General features: G+C 38.4%; 2 protein-coding genes across 2 annotated transcripts in view; both read left to right on the forward strand.

Annotated features, from left to right (window-relative positions):
• Positions 1-208: 208 nt before the first annotated feature.
• LOC137131582 (uncharacterized) lies at positions 209-3,022 on the forward strand. Its single transcript, XM_067513038.1, has 3 exons — positions 209-1,105; positions 1,632-1,745; positions 2,343-3,022. The coding sequence occupies exons 1-3, from the start codon at positions 328-330 to the stop codon at positions 2,438-2,440; spliced, it is 990 nt and encodes a 329-aa protein (XP_067369139.1). The 5' UTR covers positions 209-327; the 3' UTR covers positions 2,441-3,022.
• A 567-nt stretch (positions 3,023-3,589) lies between these two features.
• The window catches only part of psmd1 (proteasome 26S subunit, non-ATPase 1), a 32,467-nt gene continuing 24,701 nt past the window's right edge, over positions 3,590-11,355 (forward strand). Inside the window, exons 1-16 of the mRNA XM_067513035.1 lie at positions 3,590-3,789; positions 4,311-4,354; positions 4,682-4,755; positions 5,035-5,204; positions 5,455-5,663; positions 6,778-6,921; positions 7,284-7,510; positions 7,999-8,059; positions 8,182-8,310; positions 8,457-8,545; positions 8,649-8,727; positions 8,832-9,005; positions 9,209-9,320; positions 9,467-9,663; positions 10,322-10,417; positions 11,017-11,081. Of these exons, the coding sequence (XP_067369136.1) occupies positions 3,774-3,789; positions 4,311-4,354; positions 4,682-4,755; positions 5,035-5,204; positions 5,455-5,663; positions 6,778-6,921; positions 7,284-7,510; positions 7,999-8,059; positions 8,182-8,310; positions 8,457-8,545; positions 8,649-8,727; positions 8,832-9,005; positions 9,209-9,320; positions 9,467-9,663; positions 10,322-10,417; positions 11,017-11,081 (1,886 nt within the window). The 5' untranslated portion in view covers positions 3,590-3,773. The remainder of the gene's footprint in view (positions 3,790-4,310; positions 4,355-4,681; positions 4,756-5,034; positions 5,205-5,454; positions 5,664-6,777; positions 6,922-7,283; positions 7,511-7,998; positions 8,060-8,181; positions 8,311-8,456; positions 8,546-8,648; positions 8,728-8,831; positions 9,006-9,208; positions 9,321-9,466; positions 9,664-10,321; positions 10,418-11,016; positions 11,082-11,355) is intronic.

Consider the following 11,355-nt stretch of genomic DNA (forward strand, 5'->3'; position numbering starts at 1 on the left):
ATAGCCTTGTACTATTGCTAACAAAATAAAGACATTAAGATGTGTTTTGAAATCAGTGTTTATGTTTTGTATCTACTTATCTGTTAAAAATTATTTTCATTATCTTGGAGCCTATCTAGATTGGCTGCAGTGACTGTGACGGTTGATCCCGCCCATTCAGCGGACCAATAGCAACACACGCTAACACTTCATTCCCAACCTCCCTCGTTGTGTTTCTAGTGACCGTGGGGACGTTTTTCTGCACTTCACCGGCCAAGAAGGTGCTAGTAAATTGTGTGACGGTTCATTGTAAATAAAGCAGACCAGTGCCGCCGTGATTGCGCAAGGATGGCGGACTCGGCCTCCTTGGAGGACGCGCGGCCCGAGGAGGAGAGAGAATTTCAGAAGGTTATAAATGTGATTGGCGGTAAAGAGAAGATTTATTTAGTCAGCGATGCCAGTCAAAGTAAAGACGTCGACGTGGATGACGCTGGGATATTGCAGGAGTTCATACGTGACATGTTTCACATCAGCGATCTTGAGAACGGTAGCGCACAGCTCCACTCCTCTCCCTCTTCTAGTCACGGCGAAAATGCATGTGCAAACTACCTTCCATCCGAGACTGACACGGTGAAATGTCCTGCAATACCGCTGAAACTGAGGCCCAAGGGTTTGGAGGTGAGACCGTGCCCGGAGGGAAAGGACAGATTGAAGGAGAAGCGGCCGAAGCGCAATGGATGCGCTCCGAGAACAGCAACGATGAGGACAAATGTTTACAGCCATAAACGAGCGATAGACTCTCCTGTAATAATTTTCATCTTCAGACAGAAGTTTCTCAACCAAACCTGCAACGAAGTGTGCTTAAAGGAGATCCTGAAAGACGTGAAAGCGCGTACGAAATGCGCCAGCATGAACCGACCAGCTCTGATTGGATTGGTTCGCACCGTGCAGGAAAACGCCGCGTCACATCGCTGCGCGGAGCTCCTGGAATCTCGCATGCGTTCAGTGTTCCACAAACATCCGCCAGAGACAATATGGGTTGGCTGCTTCATCCCGAAGACGGAGGCTAAAATGCTCAACATCAAGAAAAACGCCTGCAACGTTATATACTCATGTCAAACAGCAGGTGTAACAACATACATCGTCCAAGTTTTGTTCTACACGAGCTTTACACTCAAGCACAAGTTACCATTGAATATCGGAGTCAACATGAACTTTGAACCCTAATGTATTTCAATACAACTATTTACTATTACTAGTACTACGATTTTATACAAAACATATTTGGTAGCTGACATAGCCTAAACTAGATTTTGACATTCTTTAAATTATATAACTCAGAAGTCCACAGAATCACTGTAGTATCTAATGAAATGTGTATTATGTGAAAATGATGTCTTAGGAGGTATCATACTTTTACATAAGACCATTGTAAACCCACTAATGAGTCCTGTCACAGTGGATGGTCCTGCAATTCTCCACTCCAATGTGGAGGTCAATCTGTGACATTCACAAGACCAGACTTTTCTGCACACATTTTTTTTTCTCTGCAGGCAGTGCTACAAAGGCTACAGCACTGAAGGGGCATTCATGAAACAATCAGGCCCTTTGATAAGCTGCCAGATTGTTAAATGCTTATTATTTCCTTTCAGATAATACCAGGGATAGAGGGAACTTGCTTTTTTGGCCATTCCAATGTTTGTTCTGGCCTCAGGGAAGAGGAGCCAGAAGCCAGGACAACAACTCTTCAACCAACAGGCAAAGAGGTAGCTGAAGTGTCCCAAAGTTCAGTTGGACTGTTCTGGATGTAGGCATTCCTATTCCCCCTGAGTAGTTTCTTTCATTTTCACTTGTATAGAATGGATGAAGAAAAGACATCAACTTAGTGCTGTTCAAAGTTCTCTATGCACCAATGTCTACTGTATTGGGAAACAGTGTAGATACAGCAGCTTATTCATCATCACATTTGCATCAGATCAGATTCATAGAGAAACCACAGGTTTAGTTTGCCACACAATTTAGCATTTTAATATCTCCTAAAGTTTTTCAAAAATTTCAGAAATATATATATAATATTTTGCTTGATCACTGTCCATCTTGAAGTGCCAATGTAAAACTGATAAAGGTTAACTTAAGGAAATCATTGATTAAAGGCAGAGAGCACGGAGCAGATTGGAAGAAAAACCTAAAACAAAAAATAATTATAATTTTGTACACAGTAATTTAATTATAAAGTGACCATTTAGTGATTATTGACACTCTTTTGCAAACACTACAACACTGAGCATAGAGAGGAGAGACGTCACTGTGGCTTTGTTTGTATAAATTCCACTGTAAGATATTGTGTTTTAATGGTTTTTCAGGTGACGCTGGAAGTGTAGAGGAAGGCATTCCTCTAAAAACCAATTCCTTTTCTGCTGTGCATCATGTGAACGAGCAGCCAGATGAAGGGAACAGCTGAAGTTGTGGCACGTGACCATTGGCTCCAGGCCTATCACTGTTGACAATCCTCTTATTGTACAACAAACAGAAAGGTTGATGCCATGGTGCTACAGAGCTTCACTACATGTTACAGTGTTTGTTCGGGGTGCTCAGTATTCCCACTGCTGAGCCAACATGATTCCCATTTTAAAGCAATTGCTAAATAGTCAAATGTGTTTTATATCTTGCCTATTTAGACATTGTCTTTGATGTACAATACTTAGTGACCAAGGACTTATGTATCTGTAGACTGTTGATCAGTTGGCCATATAAGCTTTGTCACATTATTTAACACCACAGTTATTTTATGCATAGTGATATATAGGACACTAAAACAGTTTCCTTGGGGTCAACTAGCCATGTTGTCACACTGCAGCCAGGCTGCATCCAAGTCTGTAATCCAGGTGCAGAAAATCTACACATTGTGCCCTCCTTATTCATTTTTCTCTGTCCATGTTCAACCAATGTAAATGTTTTTTCCACTTTCATTTAGTGGGATTTTGTGCCTTAGGTGAGTGCTACGGACAATTGCATTATTTGAAATAAAAATGAAACTTTTTTACTTTTGAGTTTGTGCATCAATGTAATATAGGCTACAAACCTGTCTATCAAAATACATTTAAATTTGTGCGAGTGTGCCGCTTAAGTAATATTATCGCCTTTCTCAATCCAAAAGATCTACAGCGACACTCGCTGGACATGTCCAGCAGATGTCGACATGTTTTTATGTTACAAATACTTAAAAGCGATAAGCAATATTCAGCACAACTATTAAATATGTATTCTAATTCAGAAAGTTTAGTTTTATCCAAAGCTAGGTGCCAAATACCACAGCATGAGTCGCAGAACACAATGGATGAACTTAAATTGCTAGTAAGCGAACTATATCCAGCATGTAGGTAGAAGTCAAGAACTCATTCACGTCACGTCGCCTTTAGAGTTGCCTGTTCATAAATGTGGTACGTTCAATTAAATTTATTCTCGTAATCCTTTTTCAAGTACAATAGAATGTTGTGGAACAATATGACACATTACTAACCTAACACGAGTTGGACCTGGAAGACATAGTATATAATATATTAATGTTTTTAACATGGCGCAATTAAGGCCAGCGAACTTGGAGGTCCTTTAGAAAGGGACTTGCGGTATTGTTGGACTAAACGAAATTAGCAGCGGCTGATTTTGGTTCCAGTTTTGTGCATTTTCACATACTAACAATATTTTATTCTCCTTAAGTCCTCATAAAAAATCGCACAGTATTCCATCGTCGAGCTAGGTTTGCGGGGCTGAGGAGGAAAACAAAAGAGCCAATCATGATAACATCTGCTGGTAAGTTGTTGAAATTGCTTTTATTTTGCTAGCCGTACCTTTAGCTAGCTGCCATTGATTTAGCTGAGTCACATTAGCTGCTGTAGCAGTTGTCAAGCTCCCGTTAACCCTACATAGAAAATACAACCACAAACACATATTTTGGTGAAGATGGGTGGTTTGTAGTGTGTCGTTGAGTAATATTACTAAAGTGTGAGAGATTATACTAAACTCCTGTAACATTGACGCTAACGGTCTTTATTACGCTGTAACAATACGTGATTACCGCTTCACAGTTAATGTAAATGTATTAAATGTATTATGTAGTAAATGTATTTTCTAACCTAACGGCAGACATCAATGAGTTTCTAGCTGGCATTTACTTTTTGACACAAATGTGCTTTTGATAACGTTACAGGGTAACGACTAAATCCGAATTGAGATATGTTAATGTTTAAAATATTTGCATGGATGAAACAAATCCAAGCATGCGTTGATGCATACGCTGATGAATATGTTTTTTTTTCTTTGTTTTTTTAAAGCTGGAATTATTTCACTCCTTGATGAAGAGGAGCCACAGCTCAAGGTAAGAACTAGTTGAAGAGTGGTGGAATATGTGCCTGAAGATGGTGAAAACCCCAATACAGAGAAAATTTAAATGCAGAGTCAAAGCTGTTATTAAGTAGGGTTATACGATTTACATAAATGTGTGTTTTGATAAACTGAAGTAATTATAAATGACACTTTATAGTTGTTGCATATGTATGTTGATTTTGTTTATGTGCCAAGGCAATGGCATTTATAAAGTATACTAAACCACTTTTTTAATGACACAATTGCAGTTTGCAACAAGTGAACAACACATTATGGTCTTTAGATGATGTGACAACAATGTTGTTTATTTCATTTGCAGGAGTTTGCTCTGCACAAGCTTGACTCCATTGTGAATGACTTCTGGGCTGAAATTTCCGGATCAGTAGATAAAATGTAAGTGCCAATGATGAACTTTGAAATTGTAGCCTAGACAAGAATGTTACAATAGGTAGCATTTAGTCAGTCTTTTAGTTCCTTTGTTTCTGTATTTACAGTAGGGATTATTTTTAATTCAAAGTATTCTGCATGCTTGACAAAATGACCTGCTTTACCTCGATAGTGTCCGTGACCTCAGTATTGACTGAATGTACATTGCAGCACTGTACTCATGAGTAGAGTGGAGAATAGCCTTGCGCTCGTGTCATTTTTTTCTTCCCACTTGTTTACTCTCAGCGAGGTCTTATATGAGGATGAGGCATTCCGGAGCAGAGAATTTGCTGCCCTGGTGGCCTCTAAGGTTTTTTACCACCTTGGTGCTTTTGAGGAATCTCTGAACTATGCCCTTGGTGCTGGAGATCTCTTCAATGTCACAGATGACTCGGAATATGTGGAGACCATCATTGGTGAGTGATCAAACAAAAACATTTGAACCAATTTACTTGACATACTATACCTTTAGTAATCATGTCATATGTTTGTTGTTTGGGTACTTGGTAACTAAATGTGAAACAAACAGCTCTTACCGTAAATTCCTAAACAATGTAATGCTTTCTGGTGGTAAAAGTCCATAACTTACATGGATTGGATAAGCTATTTAAAATTTACACATTCCTTTCAGCTTTTTGGTGTGTGTTTGCATGTGTGTGTTTCTAGCCAAATGCATTGACCACTACACCAAGCTTCGGGTGGAGAACGCAGAGCTACCAGAGGATGAGGAGAAGAAAAACATTGACCACCGACTGGAGGGCATTGTCAACAAGATGTTCCTGCGTTGTCTTGATGATCACAAGTACAAGCAGGCCATTGGGATTGCTCTGGAGACAAGGCGTCTTGACATGTTTGAGAAGACCATCTTAGAATCGGTTAGCAGCTAATTGTAACTTCCCGCTGATGTGACATTATTTTGGAATATCTACTGAGAGATTTAGGATAAAACAACATACCCCCAAGTGTTTAACAAGAGCCTACAGTTCATTTTATGTCATCTGATCATAGCGAGTCTTGGAATTATGCTTTAAATTGGGTTGAGGTCTGGACTTTGACTAAGCCATTCCAAGCCTTGTTTTTTTTTTAATTCTTCAGGCAATCAGATCATTGCCTTGTTTTGTGGCACAATTTTGACCAAGCTTTAGCTGTTGGGACAGATGGCCTCACATCTACCTTTAGAAAACTTGGCTGCAGGGAGGAGTTAATGGTTGACTCAGTGACTGCAAAATGCCCAGGTCCCATGGCTGCAAAACACAAAACAACACTGTGCTTGACAGTGGGCATGAGGTGTTTCTGCGGAAATGCTGTTTGTTTTTTGCCAAACATGGCACTAGGCATTTAGGCCAAACAACTGTACTTTGGTCTCATCTGTCATTAGGACATTGTTCCGGAACTCTTGTGCTTTGATCAGATGCAAAACAAACAATATTAGTTTTTTTTTGTATGTCTTTGAGTGGCACGGTTTGACCTTAGAGTGAATGTACTGTGACCTCTGAAAGCTCCCAACCAGCAAATTACCAAAATTTCTCAGTTAAATTTCTCAGCTACAACTTACTGTCTTAAACCCTATGGAAGCAGTAAGGCAGTACTTAGTATTAGCCACGTTTATTTTTGTTTGTTTGTTTTTTTGGCTTTAGTTTTCTTAAATAAATAGTGGTACAGTGAAAAACGTTATTGGTTGTTGTTCATCTGGGATTGTATTTGCCTTTTACTAAATCCCGCTTTGATCATTATTTTAATTTTTTTACAGGAAAAAACATTGAATTAAAAGAGGGGCTACTAACTTCAAAAAGAGTTGGCTGAATCAATTTATTTAAGCGCAATAACTGGCTGGCAGTTCGTTTTTGGTGACGTTGACTCATTTAACTGGTCATTACTTGAGCAAGAATTATTCTTTTACAAGGGTCTATATTTCAGTTACTGCTGTTGACGGACCAGAATCATTGCTCCCATCTCATGTCAAAGCTTAATTTTTATCCTCTCATGCAGACCGATGTGAGTGGCCTCCTCGCCTACAGTCTGAAGGTGTGCATGTCCCTGATGCAAAACAAGAAATTCCGTAATGACGTGTTGCGGGTGCTGGTCAAACTCTACATGAACTTAGAAAAGCCTGATTTCATCAATGTCTGTCAGGTAATTGTTACTGTTTTGATGTTTTGGTATGTGTGCCAAAATGATAATGTGGTTCACTTTGTACTTTTTAATTTCAGTTCTTTCAGTACTTGCAGTGTTTTTGATGCAAATTTGAATATTTGTTCCACTAATTAGAATATTTTATATGAAATCATCTGCTTTAATCCCCAACATATTGTATATTTCAGTCATTAGCTAAAGTTATTTAAGCCTTGTCACAGTGAGAGATATTTGTTTTTAAAGCATTATATGTAACAGTTGAAGGGATGTCTGTGTATTAAAATACTTTTATTAACCTGGATGTTCCAGAAACAGTCAGAACCTATAATTCATCTCCAATTGTTTTCCCCTTACATTTTTAGTGCTTGATATTCCTGGATGACCCGCAGGCTGTAAGCGACATCCTGGAGAAGCTTGTGAAGGAGGACAATCTCCTAATGGCCTATCAGATATGCTTTGACCTTTATGAGAGTGCCAGCCAACAGTTCCTCTCCTCTGTCATCCAGAACCTAAGGACAGTTGGAACACCTATTCCTGCAGTCCCTGGTTCAACAAATACAGGAACTGTGCCCACGTCTGACAAAGAGAGGTGAGTAGGGAAAGAAAAACTAGGACCAGCTAACACCTACACGGAAGCATTGTTTCTTGTTTCATGTACTCAGGGCTTAGGTCTTTTTCACCTTTAAGGGTAGTGATTTATTTAGCTTTTCCTTTTATAAATAGTCTGCACACCTGCATATTTCAGTGTCCCACATGATTGCCCAAAATTAGTAGCATAAATAAGGATACTAGAAAGTAAATACATATTCAAAACACTAAGCATATCCGGAAGCAACTAAGTCTGTAAGTCCTTAGGATCCATGAATAACATTTAACATACTAGCAGAGAGAATCCAAATATTCAAAATTGAGCCCTACAAGCATTGTTCTTTGCTTTAGATTTGATTTTAAAAAGCTTTGAAATATACCCACTGAAATGAACCCAACAGAATTTCAGTGGGCTTAATTGAGAAATTGAGTTGGTTATTTGTGATGAGTTGATTCGAATATTGACATTTGTTGTTTTTCATGTAACAGTGATGCAATGGAGACTGATGAGAGGGCTGGTAGCTCTCCTGCTGGAAAAACAGCAGAAACTGTAAGTATTTTGTATTTGTTTTATACCGCAGTACTTTGGTGATGCCAAGTCCTGGGCAGGTCTCTATAAAGCAGATTTAATTTGGTGGAGAGATCATCATATTGTTTATTGGGTTTCTGCAGAAGGATGAGCCCAAAGACCAGAATGCCAAGATGATCAAAATCCTCAGTGGAGAAATGGCCATTGAGCTGCACCTGCAGTTTCTAATTCGAAATAACAACACAGATCTAATGATTCTCAAAAACACCAAGGTAACTCTAGCTAGAAACAATTCTATGTGGCTTAGAAATTAAAAATGAATAAACTATTGTTTACACAGATTACTGCAGATTGTGCAAAGTCACTGAATTCCCTGCAACAGGTTTGTCCTCAAACATTTTTCCTTCTTTCCATAAAGGATGCAGTCCGAAATTCAGTGTGCCACACAGCAACAGTAATAGCCAATTCGTTCATGCATACAGGAACCACAAGTGACCAGTTCCTCAGGTAACTGTTTGTCAGACTGGAAATATGTTTTAAAGATTCATAGAGAGAGTGAGAATCCTTTTTAGTTCAAGTGACAGATAATAGTTTTTGTTTGTCTCTGTAGAGAAAATTTGGAATGGCTTGCAAGGGCTACCAACTGGGCTAAGTTCACAGCCACAGCAAGTCTGGGTGTCATCCACAAGGTAAAACTATGTCACTATGATATCAATACTTTGTAATTTAAAAAAAGAGATGTATTTCTTTCCATTTGTTTAATTTTAAAAGTAACATGTTATGTGTTTTTTAGGGTCATGAGAAAGAGGCTCTCCAATTAATGGCCACCTACTTGCCCAAAGACACCTCCCCTGGCTCAGCCTACCAGGAAGGAGGAGGTCTCTATGCTCTGGGGTTAATTCATGCCAACCATGGTGGGGACATCATTGACTACCTGCTCAGTCAGCTTAAGAATGCTAGTAATGATGTAAGTTTTTTTTGTTGACTTTTATTTTGAATGCTGATTAACTGTAAAATGCATACTTTATGTACTTTAATGACTTTCAAAATTAATGCTGAAAGTAAGATACAGTCTGTTTCTAACTACAAATTAGTTAGACATTTGTAGCTGAGCTAGTTAGTGTCTCTTGTATGTCGCAATGTCTCATTTTGTGCTTTGTTCTGCTATAGATTGTCCGTCATGGGGGTGCCCTTGGCCTTGGTTTGGCTGCATTGGGCACAGCTAGACAGGATGTCTATGACATCCTCAAGTCCAACTTGTACCAGGATGATGCAGTCACAGGTGTGCCATCCAGTTTTTGCTCCTCACTAATTTGCTTACTGATGAAAAACATAGAAAAAAAAGATGTTTTTTTTTTATGTTTTTAAATATTTGGTTTAACCACATAATGAAAAAAACTAAGTTGATAATATCCTTCAACCTTCCAGGTGAAGCTGCAGGTCTGGCTCTTGGCCTGGTAATGCTGGGCTCCAAGTCAGCACAGGCCATTGAAGACATGGTTGGCTATGCACAGGAGACGCAGCACGAGAAAATCTTGCGTGGTCTGGCAGTGGGAATAGCCCTGGTCATGTATGGACGCATGGAGGAGGCTGATGCACTCATTGAAAGCCTCTGCAGAGACAAAGTAAGGCTGAAATGCAATCACAAGGAAAATCATAAACATAACACAATCGGATGTACTTACTTCTACAAGAACAATGAAGATTTCAGTTCTTCATTATATCAGCTTAGAACCTAAGTCTATATTACTGTTTTCAACAATTTCCATGCAAAGACTTATTATCTAACTTTTTTCTTCATGAGAAGCAAAATTCCATATTTTTTCTTTAAAAAAAAAAAGCAGATTCAAACGCTGAGAACAGCCATCATTCCTTATAGCTTCTGAAGCAAGAGTCATCTCTGCATCTATATGAGCTCTGCTTTGTCTTGTGAGAATACAGGAGGCCATATATATTCAGCCTCTGTATGGAAATTGTTAAAAATGGTGTACTATTGCAAAAACTTTATTCAACAAGAGAATAAATATGATAAGAGTATTAAACAATTGGAAATTGGTAATCTTTATATATTGAAACGGCAATATGTAGTTCGTATGTTTGATGTATTCAGTTATCTACATCTTCAAAGTGTGTGTGTATTTCATGCCACATGTTAGGCTTTTCTTCTGCACTGTGAGCTAGGAACCTTCTAGAGCAAGATAGGGGAAAATTACTCTGATGATTTAAGTTGTATATCCAGACACAAAGTCTCAGACCTCTGCTTCCTTTCATTGTCTGTGGCAGGACCCCATCCTGAGGCGCTCCGGTATGTACACTGTAGGAATGGCCTACTGTGGCTCTGGCAACAACAAAGCCATCCGACGCCTTCTACACGTTGCTGTGAGTGAGAGTTCCACACAGTATTTCGATGAGACCAAGACAGGTTTATAATGTTGGTAGTGAAAGAGATTCCATGTGCCAGGGTTGTGCTACTGAATCCAGAATCGTAATTCATATTACTTTGTTAAAAACTGTGAGTAATATTTGATTAAAGTTTATACTAATTTCAGTTTGGAGTAAAGCATTTAATTAAATGCTAATAATTGCATACAAAAAAACAATAGTTGCTCCTAATTGTTTTGAAAATGGATTAAAGTTATTAATCCATTAATCTACACTAGCTATTAAAACCAAAGCCAGTTATTGAGCGGACACTGCAAAAGCCTTCATTCATTTATTCGGAGAAAATAACTGGTTTATAAGACTGCAGTTTAACAAGAAAGACCACATTGTGAAGATTAATAAAAAACCCATTTGATATGTTTTTAGTGAACCCAAACACTATTCATAATTAAGAAGAAGGAGTTCATATTGTCCTGTAGGTGGCACCATTTACAAGCTAAATCTGTTGGAAGGCATGTTTAAAGGGGCCTGTTTCATATATTGTTAGTGTTGGTTAAAGCTTTGGTTATTTGACTGTTTCGCTTTTCTTAATTAAGGTGAGTGATGTGAATGACGATGTCAGAAGGGCTGCTGTGGAATCCATTGGTTTTATCTTGTTCAGGTAAGATCTATACTGACTTTAAAAACTTTAGTTTTAGTCTTTTTATTTTATATTTTATGTTACATATTATAAGATAAGAACCAGTAAAATCATTAGCAATGTTGGCATGTTTTAAAGCAACTGATGATGAGAATGGTGATTGTATGTAGCTATGTACTTCATAGCCACTGCTTATTCAGGAACCATTGCAAGCCTGAATTATTAATATTATTTATGTTGTCTTTGATCATTTAGATGCTAAAATTTACATTAACTACCATGCTATTGTACAAGA

The sequence above is a fragment of the Channa argus genome, chromosome 8, assembly GCF_033026475.1.
Source record: "Channa argus isolate prfri chromosome 8, Channa argus male v1.0, whole genome shotgun sequence".
NCBI lineage: Eukaryota > Metazoa > Chordata > Actinopteri > Anabantiformes > Channidae > Channa > Channa argus.